A 23805-nucleotide genomic window follows, 5' to 3' on the forward strand; every position below is an offset into this window, starting at 1 on the left:
TGGATGTTGTGACACGGCTCCACGCATTTAGGATCCACTGGCAGACTTGAGTTAAAGATGCTCTTCGCATGCGTCCTGTTTTGGTAAAGGATTTCTCGCCGCTCGTCATCCAAGCCTCCCACTCAACGCGCAGTGCCACTTTAAATGCCCAGTTCATGCTGATGTCCAGTGGCTGCAAATACTTCGTGGTGCCCCCAGGAATCACAGCTGGAATTGAGTTTGTACTCTTGATGGCAGCTTTCACTGAACTTTCATTGTCAGCCGCTTAAAAAATCACCATCGGTGGAAGCTTTAGTCCGGATGCTGTGCAGCTCAGAACACAAGTAAAATGCGTTCTCTCATGGCCACTTGTTTTCAGTGTGATGGACGAGTCACCTTTTTTATTAACAGTCCGAGTGAGAGGCAGGTCAAACGTCAAAGGTACTTCATCTATATTTATGATATCATCTGGCCCGATGGAATTCTCCGCTATCTTTGTTTGAGTGAATGTGCGGAAGTTAGCAAGTTTTTCCTCGTGGTCGGGAGGGAGCTGCTGACACAGAGTTGTGCATACCCTGACGGACAGGCCTTTTCGTCTCATAAATCTAAAACACCACGATGGCCCACCTCTAAAATCTTCGATTTTCATTTTGGTGGCGATTGCTTTAGCCTTCAGTCTGATCTGCACGGTGGAAACATCGCGGCCGCCTGCTCTCTGTGTGTTAACCCAGTCTTCAAGAAAGTTTTCAAGTTCGGGCCATCTGCTATGATTACCTCTGAAAGCTTTTGTCGTCTTTTTGCATTGACTCAGTTCTTCACGCTGGCGTCTCCACCGTCTCACCATCGATTCATTTATGCTATGTGCAGCAGCTCGATTTCCTTCTTCAACCACCAGATTGATCGCCTTTAACTTAAAAGCTGCATCATATGCTTTTCTTCGAGTGTTTTCCATGTTGATGAGGGTGAGTACAAATGACTGATTTACAATAATTTAATTGTGAAAGTGCGCTTGATTTATCGTACAATTTCATTGGACCTCTGTGAACTACTCATCAATTTTATTGGTCTACTGTTACAAGGCAAAATGTTTTTGGCGGCATGAAAAAAAAAACATGCATTAGCCGCACCATAGTATAGGCCGCAGTGTTGCCGCAGTGTTCAAAGGGAAAAAAGTAGCGGCTTATAGTCCGGAATTTACGGTATATCATGACCACTTAATGACTCAGGCTCAGACAGTTCAGTAGCACGGTGGTGAAGTTATTCTTCTGAGTGGGGCTTTGAATTGCCAGAAGAGTCAATAGTATAGAAGCTGTCAAATTTCCGTTTTTATTCTGGTGTAGTCCCCCTTTCTTCTCAGTCCTGAGGAAGGGTCTCAGTCTGAAGCGTCATTGTTTATTCATTTTCATAGATGTTGCCTGACCTGAGTTCTCGCAGCATTTTGTGTGTGCTTGGATTTCTGGCATCTGCAGATTTTTGGATGTTTTGTCAAATGCAATTTTTTAATGAAAATTATATTATGTATTATTTATTGTTCGAAGTTCAAAGTAAAATTTATTATCTGAGTACATACATGTCACCACATATAACCCTGAGATTCTTTTTCTGCGGGCATACTTAGCAGGTCTATAGAATAGAAACTATATACAGGATCAATGGACACAACTGCAAATGCAGATATAAATAAATAGCAATAACTAATGAGCATGAAATTACAAGATAAAGAGTCCTTAAAGTGAGACCATCAGTTGTGGGAACACCAGAAATAAAATGTAGTTATCCCCTTTTGTTCAAGAGCCTGATGGTTGAGTGGCAGTAACTGTTCTTGAACCTGGTGATGCACATCCTGAGGCACTTCTGCCTTCTACCTGATGGCACCAGTGAGAAAAGAGCATGGCCTAGGTAGTGAGGATCTTTGGATGCTGTTTTTCTGTGGCAAGTTTCATGCAGATGTGCTCAATGGTTGGGAGGGTTTTACCCGTGATGGACTGGGCTGAATCCACTATCTTTTGTAGTATTTTCTGCTCAATGGCATTGGTGTTCCCATACCAGGCCGTAATGCAGCCAGTCAGCACGCTTTCCACCAGGCATCTATAGAAGTTTGCCAAGGTTTTTGATGACATCCCGAATCTCCATAGACTCCTGAGGAAGTAAAGGTGTTGTCATGCTTTCTTTGCAATTATATTTATATGATGGCTCAAGAACAAGGTCCTCTGAGTTGGTGGTACTCAGGAGTTTAAAGTTACTGACCCTCTCTACCTCTGGTTTCCCTCTCCTGAAGTCTACAATCAGTTCCTTGGTCTTATTGACATTGAGTGAGAGGTTGTTGTTATTACAGCGCTCAGCCAAATTTTCAGTCTCCCTCCTGTATGCTGATTCTTCACCACCTTTGATACAGCCTACATCGCTGGTATTGTAGCGCCTCATTTCCTAGCGTATCCGAACCGACTCACAATTAGATAGCCTACGGGGGTTTGCGAGCACAGAGCTTTGGAGCCTCTTCGCCATGGGGGGCCGGTTGACAGAGGCTTAAAAGTGAGGCTGAAGTTTTCGAATAAAGTTTTTCCTTCGACTGCAGTTACCGACTCCGTGTCGTAATTTTAGCGCTGCTTGTAGCACACCGCTACAATTGGTGACCCCGATGGTCCAAACGATTTTTGGACCAGAAATGACCGACGCCGCCTCTGTTCATGCGGTTTCGTTGAAACTGCCGGGTTTCTGGACACAGCGCCCGGACCTATGGTTCCAGCAAGCCGAAGCCCAATTCCACGTTCGCCGGATCACCTCAGAAGACACCCGCTACTACTACGTGGTGGGCTCCCTCGACCAGGACACAGCTGCCCAGGTCGCGGAGTTCGTACAGTCGCCCCCGGCAGACGGCAAGTACACGGAATTCAAAGCCCTGCTCCTCAGGACTTTCGGACTCTCACGGCGCGAGCGGGCTGCCCGTTTACTGCACCTGGATGGCTTGGGCGACAGACCTCCATCGGCTTTAATGAATGAGATGTTGTCTCTGGCCGAGGGACACACAGGCCTCATGTTTGAGCAGGCATTCCTGGAGCAGCTGCCCGAGGACATACGCCTGCTGCTGTCCGACGCGGATTTCAGTGACCCCCGGAAGGTGGCAGCCCGGGCGGACTTGCTGTGGAACGCCAAAAAGGTGAGCGGGGCGTCCATCGCACAGATCTCCCAGCCACGCTCCCGGCAGCAAACCAGTCCAGGCCCGGCCGCAGAGCCCACTAACCCCCGGCCCAATGACCACTGGTGCTTCTACCACCAGCGGTGGGGCGCAGAAGCCCGCCGTTGCCGCCCGCCCTGCAAGTTCCCGGGAAACGCCAGGGCCAGCCGCCGCTGATGGCTACGGCGGCTGGGCATCGGGATAGCCTCCTGTATGTGTGGGATAGCAGGTCGGGACGCCGGTTTTTGGTCGATACTGGGGCTGAGGTCAGCGTTTTACCTCCGATGAGTTACGACACCCGCAGCAGGGCACCGGGTCCCCCCCTGAGGGCCGTGAATGGCAGCACAGTAAGGACCTATGGCACCCGTCAGGTGCAGCTACTGTTCGGCCCCAGCCAGTTCACGTGGGACTTCACACTGGCCGCCGTAGCCCAACCGCTTCTGGGTGCGGATTTTTTTGCGAGCTCACAGCCTGCTGGTTGACCTGCCCAGGAAGAGACTGGTACACGCCGAGACCTTTCAGACGTTCTCCCTGGGCGCGGCCCGGTTGCCAGCCCCTCACCTCGGCTCCATCACGCTGTCCGACAACGATTTCACCAGGGTCCTGGCGGAGTTCCCATCGGTTCTGGCACCGCAGTTCACAGCAGCCATGCCCAGGCACGGCGTACAGCACCACATCCCGACACAGGGACCACCCCTCCATGCCCGTGCTCGGCGGCTTCCCCCGGACAAGCTCCGACTGGCGAAGGAGGAGTTCCAGAGAATGGAGGAATTGGGGATCATCCGGCGGTCCGACAGCCCCTGGGCTTCCCCCCTGCACATGGTGCCCAAAGCGACGGGGGGCTGGAGACCGTGCGGCGACTACCGCAGGCTGAACGAGGCTACCACACCGGACCGCTACCCTGTGCCGCACATTCAGGACTTTGCGGCAAACCTGCACGGCGCCCGGATCTTCTCCAAGGTCGACCTTGTCCGAGGGTACCATCAAATCCCGATGCATCCTGACGACGTCCCCAAAACGGCTCTCATCACCCCGTTTGGCCTCTTCGAGTTCCTCCGCATGCCGTTCGGCCTGAAGAATGCCGCACAGACGTTCCAGCGGTTAATGGACGCGGTGGGACGGGACCTGGACTTCGCGTTCATCTATTTGGATGACATCCTCATAGCCAGCGGCAGTCGTCAGGAGCATCTGTCCCACCTCCGTCAACTCTGCGCCCGACTGAGTGAGTACGGTCTTACAATCAACCCTGCCAAATGCCAGTTCGGACTTGATACCATTGACTTCCTGGGCCACAGGATTACTAAAGACGGGGCAACCCCTCTGCCCGCTAAGGTAGATGCGGTCCGCCACTTCCCCCGACCCACCACGATCAAAGGCCTTCAGGAATTCGTAGGTATGGTCAATTTCTACCGCCGCTTCCTCCCTTCAGCTGCCCGGATCATGCGCCCCCTGTTCGCCCTGATGTCGGGTCCGAGCAAGAACATTACCTGGGACAAGGAGTCCGCCGCCGCTTTCGTTCAAACGAAGGAAGCTTTGGCTGACGCCGCAATGCTAGTACATCCCAGAATGGACACCCCTACCGCCCTCACAGTGGACGCATCAAACACGGCAGTCGGTGGGGTGCTGGAGCAGCTCATCGCAGGTCGCTGGCAACCCCTGGCGTTTTTCAGCAAACACCTGCGGCCACCCGAGCTCAAGTACAGTGCTTTTGACCGGGAACTGTTGGCGCTCTACCTGGCAATCCGGCATTTCAGGTACTTCCTAGAAGGTCGGCCCTTCACCGCGTTCACGGACCACAAACCGCTTACCTTTGCGTTTACGAAAGCATCCGACCCCTGGTCATCCCGCCAGCAACGCCACCTGTCCTACATCTCTGAATACACAACGGATGTCCGGCACGTCTCGGGTAAGGACAATGTCGTGGCGGATGCGCTCTCTCGCCCTACCGTTCATGCCCTTTCCCAAGGGGTAGACTTTGAGGCACTGGCAGAGGCACAGCAGGTAGATGAGGAGATTCCGAGTTACAGGACTGCAGTCTCTGGTTTGCAGCTCCAGGACTTCCCCGTGGGCCCAGGTGCGAGGACCCTACTCTGTGACGTCGCCACCGGCCAGCCCCGTCCGGTCGTCCCCGCAGCCTGGCGGCGACGTGTTTTCGACTCCATTCATAACTTGGCGCATCCCTCCATCCGGACAACTGTCCGGCTGGTTTCCAGCAGGTTCGTTTGGCACGGTCTCCGCAAACAGGTCAGTGAATGGGCCAGAACGTGCATGCACTGCCAGACGGCCAAGGTTCAGCGGCACACCAAAGCCCCACCGCAGCAGTTCCATCCCGCCCACCGGCGTTTCGACCACATTCATGTGGATATCGTGGGCCCCCTGCCAGTGTCGCGCGGAGCGCGTTACCTCCTGACTATCGTGGACCGGTTCACAAGATGGCCAGAGGCGGTCCCGCTCACCGACACCACCTCCGAATCTTGCGCCCGAGCCCTGCTCGCCACCTGGATATCCCGCTTTGGTGTACCAGCCCACATTACCTCCGACAGAGGCGCCCAGTTCACCTCCAGCCTGTGGTCAGCTATGGCCAGCCTTTTGGGGACTCAGCTGCACCACACCACTGCCTACCACCCACAGTCGAACGGGCTAGTGGAGCGTTTCCACCGTCACCTGAAGTCGGCCCTCATGGCCCGCCTGCGAGGAGCCAACTGGGCGGACGAGCTTCCCTTGGTCCTTCTCGGCATCCGCACAGCGCCCAAGGACGACCTGCACGCCTCGTCGGCCGAGTTGGTATACGGCGCGCCCCTGGCCGTCCCCGGGGAGTTCCTACCAGCCCCGAGGGGGCAAGAGGAAGAACCCGCTGCAGTCCTGGGCAGACTTCGCGAGAAGCTCGGTAACCTGGCCCCCATACCCACTTCACAGCATGGGCGGCACCCGACCTGCGTACCCAAAGACCTACGGAACTGTAAGTTTGTGTTTGTGCGAAGCGGCGGGCATCGGCCACCGCTGCAGCGGCCATACGAGGGGCCGTTTACGGTGCTCCGGAACAACGGGTCCACGTTCGTGCTGGACGTTGGGGGGAAGGAGGAGGTTTTCACGGTGGACCGCCTCAAGCCGGCCCATGTGGACCTGGCGCAACCGGCCGAGTTTCCGGCGCCTCGGCGCAGAGGCCGACCTCCCAAGCAGGTTCTGGCCGAGGCTGTGGACATTGGGGGGTGTATCGCCGGTTCTGGGGGGGGTTATGTAGCGCCTCATTTCCTAGCGTATCCGAACCGACTCACAATTAGATAGCCTACGGGGGTTTGCGAGCACAGAGCTTTGGAGCCTCTTCGCCATGGGGGGCCGGTTGACAGAGGCTTAAAAGTGAGGCTGAAGTTTTCGAATAAAGTTTTTCCTTCGACTGCAGTTACCGACTCCGTGTCGTAATTTTAGCGCTGCTTGTAGCACACCGCTACAGTATCATCAGCGAACTTGTATATGGTGTTGGAGCTGTACTTAGCCACACAGTTATCGGTGTAAAGTGAGTAGAGCAGGGGGCTACTGGCATATCCCTGCTGTGCTCTTACAGTGATGGAGATTGTGGAGGACATGTTTTTACCAATCTGAACTGACTGAGGTCTACAAGTGAGGAGATCCAGGATCCAATTGCATAAGGAGGTATTGAGGCCCAGGTCTTGGAACTTCCTGACTAGTTTTGAGGGGATGATGGTATAAAATTCTGAACTGTAATCGATAAAGAGCATTCTGATATTTGCATCTTTGTTGTCCAAATGTTCCAGCCAGTGAGATGGCATCAGCTGTAGACTTTGGTAGGTGAATTGGAGCAGATCCAAGTTGCCTCTCAGACGAGAGCTGATGTGCTTCAACACCAGTCTCTTAGTAAACTTCATCACTGTCAGTGTAACTGCCACTGTGCGATAGTCATTCAGACGGGTTACCATGCTCTTCTTGGTTGAAGCAGGTGGGTACCACATACTGCTGGAGTAAGCGGTTGAGTTATCTGAATACATTAGCCAGTTGGTAAGCACGGGTCTTCAGTACTTGGCCAGGTACTCCATCCAACCAAATGCTTTCCCTGGATTCACTCTCTTGAAGGTAGCCTGCATGTGATCTTCAGGAACTGAGACCCAAAGATTGTCAGGAGACATGGGGGTTCGCGATGGTTGCTCCATGCTCTGATGATGAAAGTGAGCACAGAAGGCGTTGTGCTCAACTGGAAGAAAAGCTCTTTTGTCCTCTGTGTCACGAGATTTAACTTTGTGGGAGGTTATGGTATTCAAACTCTCCCACAGCTGTCGCATCCTTCATTGATTCCAGTCTAGTCCATCTGTGAGATGACTTTCTGGAGAACATACAGTGATGCTAGAAAGTTTGTGAATCCTGTAGAATTTTTTCTATTCTGCATAAATATGACTGAAATGTGATCAGATCTTCATGTAAATCCTAAAACTAGATAGATAACCCAATTAAATAATAATACAAAACATTACACTTCATTTATTTATTGAGAAAAATAATCTAATATTGCATGTATTTGTTGGAAAAACTATGTGAACCTTTGCTTTCAGTAACTGGTGTGACCCCCTTGGACGGCAATAACTTTAACCAAATGTTTCTGTTAACTATTGATCAGTCCTGCACATCGGCTTAGAGAAATTTCCTCCATTCCTCCTTGCATGAACTACTTGCTTTAGGTCTTTTCACAACAGTTCTATTGGATTAAGGTCAGAATTTTGACTTGGCTATTTCAAAACACAAATTTTCTTTTTAAACCATTTTGTTGTAGGTTTACTCTTTGTCTTTTGGGCCATTGTCTTATGGCATTATCCAAATTCTGTTAATTATGAAATTATTGGTACTTATTGGTAATAAGTACAAGCATATATCTTTAGTTAGTTTTATGGTTTTAATATTGCTCTGGTTGTGTATTAGTTGCTGGAAACAAAAGGAGTTGAGTGTTGAATCTAGCTCATATTGGTCATAGAGTAATTGCATATTCAATGTAATTTACTTTTAATTACACTCAAGCACACTCTCCTTTTTGGAAAAATTCTTGAGCATTATCCCAATAGTACAATTTCATTCTGAGGCAGTTTTTCAGTCTTGATAGTTAAATTTGAAATAAAGGGAGCATCTTGGCTGCTGGTGTCTGGTACTGCATATCTGTGGTACAATGGGCTTAATGAATAACTCTGTATTTTGTAAGGAGGTACTTGATACTTTCTGCATAGTGATATTTTGCAGTGAGAGGATTTTTGGTATCTTAAAAAGATGGTCCTCAGTTTACTGGTCTTCCTGACTGGGAGACCTCAGTCAATCTGGATCAGGAGCAGCATCTCCAACACCATCACACTGAGCACAGGGGCTCCCCAGGGCTGCGTGCTCAGTCCACTGCTGTTCACTCTGCTGACCCATGATTGTGCTGCAACACACAGCTCGAACCATATCATCAAGTTCGCTGATGACACGACCGTGGTGAGTCTCATCAGCAAGAACGATGAGTCCACTTACAGAGAGGAGGTGCAGTGGCTAATGGACTGGTGCAGAGCCAACAACCTGTCTCTTAATGTGAACAAAACAAGAGCTGGTTGTTGACTTCAGGAGGGCTCCCCGCTGAACATCAACAGCTCCTCCATAGAGATCGTAAAGAGCACCAAATTTCTTGGGTGTTCACCTGATGGAGAATCTCACCTCAACACCAGCTGCATAGCAAAGAAACCCCAGCAGCGACTCTACTTTCTGCGAAGGCTGGGGAAAGTCCATCTCCCACCCCCATCCTCATCACATTCTACAGGGATTGTATTGAGAGCATCCTGAGCAGCTGCATCACTGCCTGGTTCGGAAATTGCACCATTTTGGATCGCAAGGTCCTGCAGTGGGTAGTGAGGTCAGCTGAGAAGATCATCGGGGTCTCTCTTCCCGCCATCACGGACATTTACACTGCACACTGCATCTGCAAAGGAAACAGCATTATGAAGGACCCCTTGCACCCCTCCCTCCTGCCGTCTGGGAAAAGGCTCCGAAGCATTCGGGCTGTCACGACCAGACTATGTAACAGTTTCTTCCCCCAAGCTATCAGACTCCTCAATACCCAGAGCCTGGACTGACACCTTGCCCTACTGTCCTGTTTATTATTTATTGTAATGCCTGCACTGTTTTTGTGCACTTTATGCAGTCCTGGGTAGGTCTGTAGTCTAGTGTAGCTTTCTCTGTTTTTTTTACTTAGTTCGGTCTAGTTTTTGTACTGTGTCATGTAACGCCATGATCCTGAAAAATGTTGTCTCATTTTTACTATGTACTGTACCAGCAGTTATGGTCGAAATGGACAATAAAAGTGACTTGACTTGGAGTAGTTGAACATATTTGCATGGTACTAAAGCACATAAGATATAGGAACAGAATTAGGCTATTTGATCTGTTGAATCTGCCCTGCCATTTTATGATGGCTGATCTGTTATCCCACTCAATCCCATTCTTCTGACATCTCTCTACAATCCTATCAACCTTTGCTTTAAATATACCCAATACCCTGACCTCCACAGCTGTCTGTGGCATCGAATTCCACAGATTCACTGCCCTCTGGCTAAAGAAATTCCCCATTATTCCTCCTGTAGGAACATCCTTGTAATCTGTGGCTGTGCCTTTTAATCCTAGATTCTTCCATTATCAAAAACATCCTCTCCATGTCCACTGTATCTAAGTTTCAATGAGATTGCTCCTGTTCCCCCAATCGTCTAAAATCGTACAGACTCAGGCATCAAATGCTCCTTGCATGTTAACACATCCATTCCTGGGGGAACAAAACGATGAAGACACAAAAAAGTCTGAACATTTCAAATGTTTTAAAGGTCTTCTCTGTTCAAAAAGTTTAGCCTGTAAAATACAAGTTTCTGTTGTATAATATTTCTGTCTCACTACTTTAGAAATGCCAGCATTTGGTCTCCTGTTATTTGCAGAGAAATGTCTAAAATGGTTTTCTTAAACTGTGGCAAAATAACATGCTGTTACATGGTCTCCATTTCAAGTCAGCTCATTAACCAACATACAGTAGGTTCCAGTGAATTTGGATAGAACATTGAAAGCCTAAAATTAAGCTTCAGGTAAGTAATCTTATGTGCAATAGATATGGGAACCTGCTGACTGTGATTTGGATAAGAAAAGTAAGCAGGTGATGAGACTTGAAGGGTAAATAGACTTTTGTCTTTATGCAGGCAGAGAGTGCAATAGCTAGAAGGTTATATTAAATCTTTGAGCCATAGTTACTTATCTGGAATAGATTCTAGTTATGGGAACTATATTTCTGTTTATCTATTTGCCATCTACCTATTGGAATAGGCCTTTCTAACCTTTCAGGCTGCACTGCCCAGTAATCAACCGAATTAATCCTAGCATAATCATGGGACAATTTACAGTGACCAATTAACCTATTAACTGGTATGTCTTTGGACTGTGGGAGGAAACTGAAGCACCCGGTGGGAACTCGTGTAGTCATGGGGAGAACATACACAATCTTTACAGGCAGTGGCGGGAATTGAACCTGGGTCACCTGTACTGTAAAGGTGTGTTCTAACCACTATGCTACTGTAGTGAGGAGGATGCAGAGGTTTACAGAATATTACCAGCAGTGAGATTGATATTGCTCCTTGAGCAAGAAAATAGTCCACATTTTATTCAAAATAATGAAAGATTTTGATGGAACAGTTTTCCCGTTAAGTGGATTGCCTGAGGAAGTGGTTGAGGTAGGCCCAGTAGATTTAACTATGTATAGGTAATTTTAGTGGAATATGGGCCAAACATGGACAAATGGAACTAGCTTAGATGGGCATTGTGGTTGACATGGTCGAGTTGGGCTGAAGGGCCTGTATCCACACTATTTTACTCTGATTCAATATTTCTATTAATTGGTTCTATTTTCTCAGGCCATGGCAGATTCACTTGGTGTTGCTAGCTTTAAACTATAGTTGAATTGGTTTTGATAAAGTTATTGGTAGAATGTTCATTTCAGGTTTACATTTAACGTTATACTTGCTAAAGATTAGGAATGTACAGTCCAGTCTGTAGTTGCGGTCTTTCATGATGCTGGCTTGAATTGTACAGTACTATATACGTTGTGAAATTCCATTTATAAGAAGCATCAAGGTAAAGATTGTTACTGTATGGAGGCTTTTTTTAAACTTGTATTCTGATATAATCTAGGATTAGTGCAGTTAAGTGGAAAGTGAGTAATGTTGCATTCAGAGTCCTTCCAGATACAGCTTTAAGGCTGTTACATTATTTAAGTTTTGTAAAATTATGGTAAATTTCTCCATTAGCTTTGAAAATTGTCAGTAAGTTGCTCAGCTTAGGAATCTTCCCAGTGTAATAATACTGAACAGCCACAGGCGTAAAGTGTACCATAGCCAGTGCTGTCTGATAAATGCCTGTATCTAGTTGTTTCCTGGTGACATTTCTGTTTCTTTTATTTTGCTGAGTTTGAAACTTGTTGTTTGATTTTTCTGTGGATCATGGGAGAGTTACAATAAATAGATACAAAAAGTAAAGAGTTTTTATTTTCTTTTGCCTAAACTGAAAAGACATCCAATGTTAATTATCACATTTGTGCTCTCCTTAACAGTGAAAAGTGTGATTGAAGAGAGACCCTTCCCACTCTGATTGCTAACACCGAAAGTAATTGCTTGCCCTCAGCTGTTAGAACCACTCGATATCTGCTTCTGAACTGCCTCCAGTCTCCTCCAATAAGACATGGCAGGACCTGTGCCAAGCAGGGCCAGAGTTTACACTGATGTGAATACACACAAACCAAGAGAATACTGGGATTATGAATCTCATGTGGTGGAATGGGGGTAAGTCTTTTTAAATCAGATTGTTTTGAATTTTCCATAACGTCAGGTAGAATTCCTTTTAATATTGTCATTTGCAACCTAAGAAAAACTACCAATTGATGCAATGTGATTTTTACTCTACAAACAAAAGCCCAAACTATTTGCACAATATATGGTCTTACAAAACTGTTTTGAGTATTCTATGTATGAATCGGTAGTGTTGGTCAGTGTAAGAACTGCTTAAATATGATGGGTGATATCTCACCTATTTGAATAGGCAATGTATCCAATTGAAATGTAGCAATTCAGGTGATGTGCTACACTGAAGCTTTGTTTCAGTCCTAGAGAATTCTATTGCGGTTACCACATTATGACTCAAACGTGAGAGAGTTGGTCTTTGAGAAAATATATCCTTTGTTTAACAGTGACAAATTGAATAAGTTGGTAAGATAATATACAGTTTTGCACTTGAGGAAAGTTAGCATAGTAATTGCAAAGTGATGAATACTTTTTCAACCTCACAATTTTAGTTTTTAATTTTTAGTAAATTGTTGTTAGGTTCTGGAATTTTTCTTTGGATTTGACAAGATGCACAGTGCTTTGTAGATTTGCTCCAAAAATCCTACTTCAGTATACTTGTAATTTAGAAATGAGACAGTAGAATGTGAAACTGTGGAGGCTGAATACTTTTTAAAGGCACTGTAGATGCTGTCTCGATGCTGAGTTCCTCCAGCAATTTGTGTATATTACTTAGTTCCACACTTTTTAAGTAATATGCTCTAGAACTTCCATTAAGTAAAGATGAAGGTATATGTCCAAGTTGGGGATGATGTGTAATTTGGAAGGGTGCAAGGAGTTATAGTGCCTGCTAGAAGTCTCAGGTTTGGGAAGTGCTGCCAAAAAAAGCATGGAATACGCTTTGTAGATTGTATTCAAAAACGAATGTTGGTAGTAAACTTGTAGGCTTTTTGTTAGAAATGTTACAAACTATCCATATAGAGTCTAAATTTAATGCAGAGCTTTCTATTTCCTGTAATTAGGCGATGACTTCAATCACTACTTCCTGTTTCTTTACCAGCCATCACTTCCTCTGTCCTCTTTGTGATGGCTATCTCCCCTCTCCACTCAGTCCTGATGCAGGGTTTCCACCCAAAATTTCAACAATTCCACCCCCACCTCCACAGGTTCTGCTCGATCCGCTGAATTCCTCCCAACAGTTTGCATGTTGTTTCAGGTTCTATCATCTACAGTCTCAGTGTGTCACCTTGATTTTAATTATGTGTATTTTCTTTTCTAACTTGACATGTTTTTTTCCGTCTTCATTGTGCTACAGCAAAGATGTGCACTGGTACTTTCACGGAAGTGCTGGTGCCTGGGTGAACCACAGCCCTTCCCACTGGTCTGCTGTGGATCTGGGCAAATTTTTGCCCTCCCTACTGCTGTATGCTACTATAATGAAAATCTGCCCTAGAATGGATTGCCCCATGGCTTGTCATGGACAGGTGACCTGTGCGGACTGGGATTGGGTTGTTTAGATGAGAACTGCAGTTTCTGAGTGCTGAGCTGAGGGTAGCACCCAAATCGGTACATTGAGCATAGTTCATTGCTGGGAATCAGTCCTTTTGTTTGGCTGTACAGCTCTGTGTAGGCCAGAGGCTTCTCTGTTGCAACAAGCACAATGACATTTGTTGGCTATTGAGCTTGTTGCCATAGAGAATTCTCTGGGTTGAGGACAGCTGTGCTGCCAAAGGAAAACAGCAGCTTGCATTACATCCAGCATGAGTCTCCATGCATGAAACAACTGCTGCCAGTCCACAATATTGGACCATCTTCACCTTGTTAGTCAGGGTACAGGCCTTGGTGTAATATCTCTGTGCTAAGCAGTTGCACTCTTAACCCTAGCTAGACCAATCGAGCTCCAGATTCAATAATGCATTCTCTATATAATGCTTTAATACCACCTTTTAGGACCATAAGATATAGGAGTAGAATTAGGCCATTTGGCCCAGTGAGCTTGCTGCACCATTTCATCATGGCTGATCTGTTTCCCTGTCAGCCCCAATCTCCTGCCTTCTCCCTGTATCCGTTCACACCCAGACTAATCAAGAATCTATCGGCCTCTGCTTTAAATATACCCAATGACTTGACCTCCACAGCTGCCTGTGGCAACAAATTCCACAGATTCACCATTCTGGCTAAAGAAATTCCTCCTCATTTCCATTTGAAATAGATGTTCCTCTATTCAGAGGCTGTGTCCTCTGTTCTTAGTGTTCCTCACTATAGGAAACATCTTCTCCATGTCTACTTTTAGCATTCAATAGATTTCAATGAGATCCCTTCTCATCCTTCTGAATTCCAGTGAGTACAGGCCCAGAGCCATCAAACGCTCCTCATATGATAAGCCTTTCAACCCCAGAATCATTCTCATGAGCCTCCTGTGAACCATCTCCAGTGCCGGCACATACTTTCTTAGATGAGGGGTTTGAAACTGCTCACGGTACTCTAACTGAGGCCTCACCAGCATTTCCATTTAGAAAATAATGAATCTTTTCTTCTACCAAAAAGCATGACCATATGCTTCCTGATACTGTATTTCATCTTCTTTGCCAAATTCTCCTAATCTGTTTGTCTTTCTGTAGCGTCTCTACTTCCTCAACACTACAAGCTGCTCCACTATCTCTGCAAACCTGACCAGAAAGCCATCAATTCCTTCATCCAACTCTTTGACATATAATGTAAAATGAAATGGTCCCAACGCAGACCTCTTTGGAACTTCACTAGTCACCGGCAACCAACCAGAAAAGGTTCCCTTTATTTCTACTCTTTCCCTCCTGCGAATCAGCTAATGTTCTATCTGTGCTTGTATCTTTCCTGTAATATCATAGACTCTTTAAGTTGTTAAACAGCCTTGATTAGCACCTTGTCAAAGGCCTTCTGAAAATCCAAGTATGCAACATCTACCAATTCTTCTTTGTCCTGTTTGTTATTTCTTCAAAGAATCCAACAGATTTGTCGGGCAAGATTTTCCCTTGAGGAAACCATGCTGACATTTGGCCTATTTTGTCATGTGCCTCCTAGTATCCTAAAACCATATCCTTAACAATTCATTCCAACATCTTCTCAGCAACTGAGGTCAGACTAACTGGCCTACAATTTCCTTTCTTCTGCCTCTCTCCCTTCAAGAGTGGAATGACATTTGCAGTTTTACAGTCTTCTGGAAGCATGTCAGAATCAATTGATTCTTGAAAGATTATTGCTAAAGCCTCTGCAATCTCTTCAGCCACTTCTTTCAGAACCGTAGAGTGTAGACAATCTGATCCAGGTAACTTAACCTACATTCAGACCTTTCAGTTTCCCAAACATTTTCACTCGGCTTGAAATGTTGACTGTACTCTTTTCTGTAGATGCTGCCTAGCCTGCTGAATTCCTCCAGCATTTTGGGTGTGTTTCATACCTTTGTAGTTCTCTTTACTCCACTGTAATACTTCTGACTTTAGCTTCTCCTTCTCAAATTGTAGGGTGAATTATATCATATTATGATCTCTGGCTCCTAAGGGTTCCTTTACCTTAAGCTCTCTAATTTTGGTTCATTGCACAACAGCCAATCTAGAATAATTGATCTCCTAGTGGGCTCAAATGTGAGCTGCTCTAAAAAGTCATCTCGAAGGCATTCTATAAATTGCCCCTCTTGGGATCCAGCACCATCTTGATATACCCAATCTGCCTGCATATTTAAATACCCCATGTCTATTGTACCATTGCCTTTTTGACATGTGTTTTCTAACTCTTGTTTTAATTTGTAAACCACATCTTTACCATTGTTTGGAGGTCTGTAAGTAACTCCCATCAAGGTCTTTTTACCCTTGCAGTTTCTTAGTTCTACCCACAACAATTATCCACCTTCCAATCCTATGTCACTTCTTTCTAGAGACTGCTATAATCTTTAGGCTACAATTCAGTGATGCCCACAACATCATATGTGCCAATCTGTAATTGCTATAAGTTCATCTACCTTATTCAGTATACAAATAATAACACTTCAGTCCTGTATTCATCACCTTTTTTGATTTTGTCCCCCTTTTACTTTGCAGTTCATCCTGTTGACTGCAATTTTGCCCTATCATCAGCTTCTCCTTGCTAGCCATCTTATTACACACTGCCTCTGTTTGTAAGTGAACTTCTCTATCCTCAGCCCATCACTCCAGTTCCCACCCCCACCAAATTAGCTTAAACCCTCCCAAACAGCTCTAGCAAACCTGGCCCACAAGAATATTGGTCCTCCTCGGGTTCAGGTGGAACCCGTTCCTTTTGTACAGGTCATTATTGCCTCGGAAGAGATCCCAATGATTCAGAAATCTGAACCACTGCCCTATGCTCCAGTTCCTTAGCCATGCATTCATCTGCCAAATCATCCTATGCTTGCCCTCAGTGGCACGGGCAGCAATCCAGAGATTAGGACCCTGGAGGTCTTTCTTTTCAGCTTTCCTACCTACCTCTCTAAAATTTCTCTTCAGGACATTCTCACCTTTCCAGCCTTTGTTTTCGGTGCCAGTTGTACCAAGAACTCTGGCTGGTCACTCTCACTCTTTAGAATACCTTGCACCCAATCTGAGACACCGCTGACCCTGGCGCCTGGGAGGCAACATACTATCCAGGTTTCTCTCTATTCCTCTGACTATGGAATCTCCTATCACCTCTGCAGTCTTCACCTCTCTTCTGTTCTAAGCCACAGCACCAGAGACCCAGTTGCTGCTGCTGCTCTGCTTGATGGGTCCCCCCCCCCCCCCACCTCAACATTATCCAAAGTGGCATACTTATTGTTAAGAGAATGGCCACATGATACTCGCCATTGGCTACCCATTTACCTGCCTCCTGCAACCTAGGGTGAATGTCTCTGTAGCTCCTATATGGCATTTCCTCAGTCTCCCATATGAGCCAAAGGTCATCGAGCTGCAGCTCTGATTCCTTAATATGTTCTTTGAGGAACTGCAGATGGTGCAAATGTGGTTATACAGGAGACTGGAAGTCTCCCAAAATTCCTTCACACAAAGCACTGCCCCTGGAGCCATTCTCATTGCACTAACTGTGCCCAAACAGATGGGGAATGAAAATTAAAGAAGAATAAACTTAACAGATACTTAGCTTGCCAAAGCCACTCCATTTGCCCTTGCTTTATTTTTATTCTCCCTTTCTAATGAATCCTGTTCACTGACTGGGGGCAGTTCAACTCCAAAAAACTGCTGCAAGGCGCTGCCTTTTTCATCTTTAGCCGCGAACCTGAGTGAAAATGTACCTTCTCATGCTCTCGCTCACTGATTGGGTGCAGTCCAATTTAGTGCTGATTCCATTAATATGTTCCTGGGAGTGCATCTTAAGTGAAGCAAAGTGATTTCCTTAATCGTCAAACATCTTCAATTACTTTGTAACTGACTGACCTTCCAATATAAAGTCAGGATTGGATTTGATCACTGTTCATGAGAATATAAAAACTAGAAATGGTGTAAAAGCATTTGGCCCTTCAGGCTGCAGCATTCAATAAGATAATTTTATTGATCTTTTACTTCAACACCAGTTTCCTGAACCAATTGCATAATCCCTTGATGACCGAAAATCTATTGATCTGTACCTTGAATATACACAGTGACTTAGTCTCCACAGTACACTTGATAGTTTGTTAAATCTGTCCTTGTATAACCAAGTATGCAGAAATCTATCCAGTGATCTTTGCTCTTGATGGAATGTTTGAAGTTGGACTCCACTGCAGCAACATCCCTGTGAGAAAATGATAGTTTTTTTTCTGGATTTTGTTTGTTATCCAAATCTCAAGCCACACTAATTTACTTCTCCCAATATGTGCACTAATTTTATTTACTGTTTTCTTTAGTGGTGCAACACTGAAGACTTTCTGGAAGTCCATATACCATAGTCAACTAGTTTGCCCTTATCCATTTTAACGATAGTTTAATCAAAATCTTACAATATGTCAAATGTGTATATAAATTCATGTGAACTGCACAATTCTAGCATTTTCCTTTTCAGTTTTTGGATCTGGATATCAATGTGGAGACCTTTTCCTAATTGCCCTTGAGGGTGATGGTGATGCATTTTTTGATTTGAATAGCCACAGGTGATGGTGGTCTGACTGTGGATGTGAAGTTGCAGGATTCTAGTGAAGTTGAAGTTCAGGCAATATATTTTGTATTTTCAAGTCAATGATGTACAGTTTAGGGGACTCTGCATACCACCATTGGCTGACTTAGTCAGGCACTTGAGATTCTGCATGATGTTGTCACTAAACAACAAACAGTCCACCCTGACATCTCAAGTCATGGTCAGGGATTTCATTCTGGCTTGTTTGAAGAAATCTCTGCCCAATTACTATCAGCATGTAACCTGAAGCATCAGAGAGCCCAAAACACAAGACCAGTTTTAGGGCCCTAGCATGCATCATATCAGTAACCCATGATAACATATGACAACCTTTTACTATCCACGCAACCACCAATCTACGTTCATCTACAAACATACTAACTCACTTCATCCAAGTTAATTATAAAAATCACAAAGAGTAGGAGTCACAGAACAGATGCATGTGAAACACCACTGGTCAGCAACCGCCAGGCGGAATACACTCCATCTACTAGTAACTTCTGCTTTCTGCGGGCAAGCTAATTCTGAATTAATGCCACAAAGATTTCCTAGTAATTTACCTAGGCTGGCAGTAATAGAATATGGTGCATTAGTGACCTGGAACCCTCTCATACATGCTAATTTCTCTTGGACCAGGCCCATTTGATTTGACTCAAATGATTGCATGTTTCCATGTGCATGTAAGGAATCAAACTCATCTGATCAATGTTTGCCTTGAGTTGATTCCTGTATAGTGTCGAAAGTATTTCTAGGAGCCAGGCTATTAAATTCTGTATTTCTTGGCAGTGAGATGTATCCTAATTACTTCTGGTTTCTCAAAACAACATGTTACTCCTGTTATCAACCAGAGATCTCTAAAAGTATGTTGAGCACTATTAGCTTTCATCTGGGAGCCAGTTTGCTTTTCTTTGGAATAAATTGTTGTTAAATTCTACTGTTTCTTAAACTTGGTCCTATGAGAGTGTTTGGTTTGTATGATGAGTTTCCTTCCGTTTGTTTCTTTTAGTAGATAATTGTCGAAATCTGAAATAAAGATTTCATATATACAATGAGTGACCACTCATTAAAGTAACTGAGACTGTGGAATAATTGTGGTGCCAGACAGGTGGTTTGAGTATCTCAGAAGCTGCCGATCTTCTGGGATTTTCACACATAACAGTCTCCTAGACTTTACAGAGAATGGTGCAAAAACAAAAAAAAAATCCAGAGAGCTGTAGTTCTGTGTGTGTGAAAATGCCTTGTTAATGAGAATAGCCAGACTGGTACAAGCTGACAGGAAGATGGCAGTAACTCAAATAACCACATGTTACAACAGTGGTGTGCAGAAGAAAACCTCTAAGCGCACAATACATTGAACCTTGAAGTGGAAGGACTACAACAGCTGAAGGTCCCACCAGTTTCCACTCTTGTACCTAATAAAGTGGCCACTGAGTGTATATATGGTGTGTATTCCCATATAACCCCATTCTGTCTGTTTCATGTTGCCCTCTTCTTGTTCTCTATTCACCTGATTGTTAATATGTTATGCATTTCTGTGCTCTTTCACTTAACTAATTTGCAGCCGAGAGAGAATCCCACATGGAGAATTTCATTTGACATGTCAGTGCGTCACCCTGCTACAGGTTCTGAGTCTGCATAAATAATTTAAGAACAACATAAAATTCCTCTAGAAAATATAAATACAAGAGATTCTGCAGATGCTGGAAATTCAGAGCAGCGCACACAAAACACTGGAGGAACTCAGCATGCCAGGCAGCATCTATGGAGAGGCATGAACATCACCTGTTTATTGTTTTCCAGAGATGCTGCTTGTACTGCTGAGTTCCTCCAGTGTTTCGTGTGTGATGCTCCAGAAGGTACTGTACAGGAAGAACAACTATTGAAATATCTGGGTCCAAAGCAAAAATGTTTCCAATTAGAATGTAGTTTGTTTTAATACTTGTTATATTTCTGAGTAGAGGTTTTAGAGTACAGCTCCTGTTTTTAAAACTATTGTGCATGTCAGTTATTGAAAGCTACAGTACAGAATCAAGATCTTTGCCCATCCATTCTATGCCAACCATGTAAACTGCCTAATCCCATTGACCTGCACCCTGACCATAGCCCTCTATATCCCTCCCATCCATGTACCTATCCAAGTTTCTCTGGAATGTTGAAATTGAAATCACACCTACTCATGATGGCAACTCATTCCACGCTCTCACGACCTTCTGAGTGAAGAAGTTTCTCCTCATGTTCCCCTTAACATTACACCTTTCACCCTTAACCCGTGGCCTTTAATCGTAGTCTCACCCAATCTCAGTGGAAAAGCCTGCTTGCATTTACCCTTTCTATAGCCCTTGTAACTTTTCATACCTCTATCAAATCTCCTCTCATTCTCCTCCATTCTAGGGAATAAAGTTATAACCTATTCAATCTTTCCTTATAACTCAGGTGCTGCATTTCTAGCAATATCCTTGTAAATGTTCTCTGTACTCTTTCAATCTTATTTACATCTTTCCTGTAGGTAGTTGACCAAAACTGCACACAGTACTCCAAATTGGGCCTTATCAAAGTCTTAAACAACTTCAACATAATGTCCCATTACCTGTACTCAGTACATTGATTTATGAAGGCCAGTTTGTGAGAAGCTTCCTTAATGACCCAATCTATCCATGACACCACTTTCTAAGAATTATGGATCTGTATTCCCAGATCCCTTTGTTCTAAAGTACTCAGTGCCTTACCACTCACTGTGTAAGACCTGCCCTGGTTGGTCTCCCCAAAGTGCAACACCTCACTTGTCGGTATTAAATTCCATCTGCCATTTTTCAGCCCATTTTACCAGCTGGTCCTGAACCCACTGGATGTTTTGTAGGTTAATCAATTGCTGTTCTAGCTTAGATTATTTGGATTTGATTGGGAAAGTAGCGTGAACAGAAAGTGAAATAGATGCAAGGACAGATCCATTTTTGCTGTGAACATGACAGTTTGGTACTTTTGTTGCCACACTCAATTCTGTGCCCCAGTTTAGCATTCAATGATGGTGTGTCAATGACGACTGCCAGAGGAAGTGTTGGTTGATGGAGTGGACACATTTTTGTCAAATTACAATGTTTAAAAGACACTTGGAAAAGTTTCTGGATAGGAGAGGTTTAAAGGAAGGAATATTTGCCAAATGTAGGCAAATAGGACCGGCTAAGGAAGATACCTTGGCTGGCATGGATGTGTTGGCCAAAGGGTTGTTTCTCTGCTGTCTCTCTGACTTGATAAAACTTGTTGGTTCTGCAGTTCCATCCTGACAGAGAGCTTGGATCATAAACTAAGATTATGACTATCTGCTGATTAGCCTTGAACAAAAATCCAGTCTAAAAGAAAAGTTCTCCTCATAGCCTGGCCAAAAATAAGCTCTCAAACACCTGATTATATATCTCATTAGTTATAGGTTCTTACTAAGAGAAAATTCATTGCCCAATCCCAATAACTTTTGTTCAGAAGAAACATTGATTGTGAGGAATATTACTGATACCCCTTTCCCAACTAGTGAATACTCAGATGGGCTTCTTTTGCTGATTAGTAAACCTTGATGGTAAATAAAAGAAGTATTGAGTTAATGTAGAGTTTTCTTAAATCAAGTTAAATCAGGTTCTGAACAAGTTGCATTTTACTCATAAGTCCATAATTGGCAATGGAATAGAAATTCCAGAGTTAATGGACTCATTTTTCTTTTAAGCAAGTGATAGGATTCACTTGGTCAAGTTTTGCTTTATTTTTGATGTAGTGACATATCATATGCACAAAAATCTGTCATAAGATGGCTTGAGGTCCTGTCAATAAAATGGTGTTTGTCTAATATTGTTCAAAATTGTTTGTAGTAAAACAACTTCACGATCCCAGGAGAGAGGGGAGTGAGAAGTCCAGTTGCTCCTCTGAATTTTGCATTAATAAAAGGAGATTTTGTATCTTTGTTACTAACTAATCAATGAAGTGTGGTAGTTCTTCACTGGTTAAGCTTAGGTTTAACATCAATGCTGAACAATGACCAGAAATTTGGTTTGAAAAAAAACACACCTGTGGTTAACCGCACATCCACATCTTTATGATTCTGAGGAGCTTTTAATTAATGTGAGACAACTTCTTTCATTTACAAATTAATCCAACAGTGGAAGACTGATTGTTTCACTGATTTAGTGCAGCTTCCACACATAGAAAAATTATTATTAAAATTCTGTAATGTTTGGGGTTTCAGATGGTAGAACAGTACTAATTTGAATTGCTTGAAATGAGGTGTATTTTGAATGTTCATTACATAGAATCTGAAGAACAGGTTCCAAATGGCTCAAGAAATCTGAGGAACAAACAGTTTATTTTTAGTTAAAAGGTTAACCTTTTAATACAGTGCTTGCATCTCACAATCAGCAGGAGGAGGCAAGTTGAATTCAAGAACAACTGTTTAATTATCAGGAACTGAAGAAGTAAAGCAAAGTAGTTGTTCAGAATGTGTTTGGCCAACTTTAGGAGGAGATATGAAATTGTATCTTTTTAAGCCTGAAATTCTTCCTGCAAGACAAGGTGGTTGGGAGTTTTTTCCACTCCTGACAATTGACCTAACAATTCAAGCCAACATTGGAGAAGTGTTTTCAGAAGAAATGTTAAACAGAGAACCCAGCCAGACTAGCTCAAAGTAAATTTATTATCAAAGTACATATATGTCACTATATACAACCCTGAGATTTGTTTTTCTTACAGGCATGCTCAGTAAATCCAAGAACTATATCAGAATCAATAAAAATCTGCATTCAACAGAGCAGGAAAAAAACAGCCAATGTGTAAAAGCGAATAAACTGTGCAAATACAAAAATGAAAAATATGATTTTCAGAACATGAGATGAAGAGTCCTTGAAAGTGAGTCCATAGGTTGTGGGAACAGTTCAGTATTAGGTGAGTTAAATGGAGTAAAGTATCCCCTCTGGTTTAAGGGCCTGATGGCTGAGGGGTAATAAGTTTTCCTGAATCTGATGGTATGAGTTCTGAGGCTCCTGTATCTCCTTCCTGATGCAGTGGTGAGAAGAATGCATGACTGGGTGGAGGTCCTTGATGGATACTGCTTTCCTGTGACAACACTCCGTATAGATGTGCTCAATGGTGATGGACTGGCCCATATCCACTACTTTTTGTCAGATTTTCCATTTGAGGCTATCCAGCCGTTGATGCAATGGTCAGTATAGTCTCCACCACACTTATGTAGAAGTTAGTCAAAGTATTAGATAAAATCTTTGCAAACTAATGAAGTGGAGACACTTCCATTCTTTCTTTGTAATTGCACTCATGTGCTGGGCCCATGACAGGTACTCTGAAATGTTCCAGTTGAATATTTCAAAATCAGGTTTAATAGCTCTGGCATATGGCAGGAAATTTGTTACTTTGCAGCAGCAATATTTTGCAGTACATAATTTAAAAATTATAAATTACAACAAGAAATATATATTTAACATTAAATAGTGCAAAAAAGAACAAAAGAAATAGTGAGGTAGTGTACATGGGTTCATTGTCCATTAAGAAATCTGATGGTGAAGGAGAAAAAACTGTTCTTTAAATGTTGAGTATGTGTCTTCAGGCTCCTGTACCACCACCTGGATGGTAGCAGTGAGAAGAGTACAGGTCCTCAGTGATGGGCATCCTTTTTGAAGCATTAGTTGTTGAAGA

The 23805-nt window shown here is 44.1% G+C and overlaps 1 protein-coding gene across 2 annotated transcripts in view; it reads left to right on the forward strand.

The window, feature by feature from the left end:
- LOC132399960 (casein kinase II subunit alpha) overlaps positions 1 to 23805 on the forward strand; it is a 123592-nt gene that overhangs the window by 35380 nt on the left and 64407 nt on the right. For both annotated transcript variants that reach the window (XM_059980940.1, XM_059980939.1), the window contains one exon: positions 11763 to 11991. In XM_059980940.1, coding sequence (XP_059836923.1) covers positions 11891 to 11991 — 101 coding nt within the window. In that variant the 5' untranslated portion in view covers positions 11763 to 11890. The remainder of the gene's footprint in view (positions 1 to 11762; positions 11992 to 23805) is intronic.

This window comes from Hypanus sabinus, chromosome 9, assembly GCF_030144855.1.
Source record: "Hypanus sabinus isolate sHypSab1 chromosome 9, sHypSab1.hap1, whole genome shotgun sequence".
Classification (NCBI taxonomy): domain Eukaryota; kingdom Metazoa; phylum Chordata; class Chondrichthyes; order Myliobatiformes; family Dasyatidae; genus Hypanus; species Hypanus sabinus.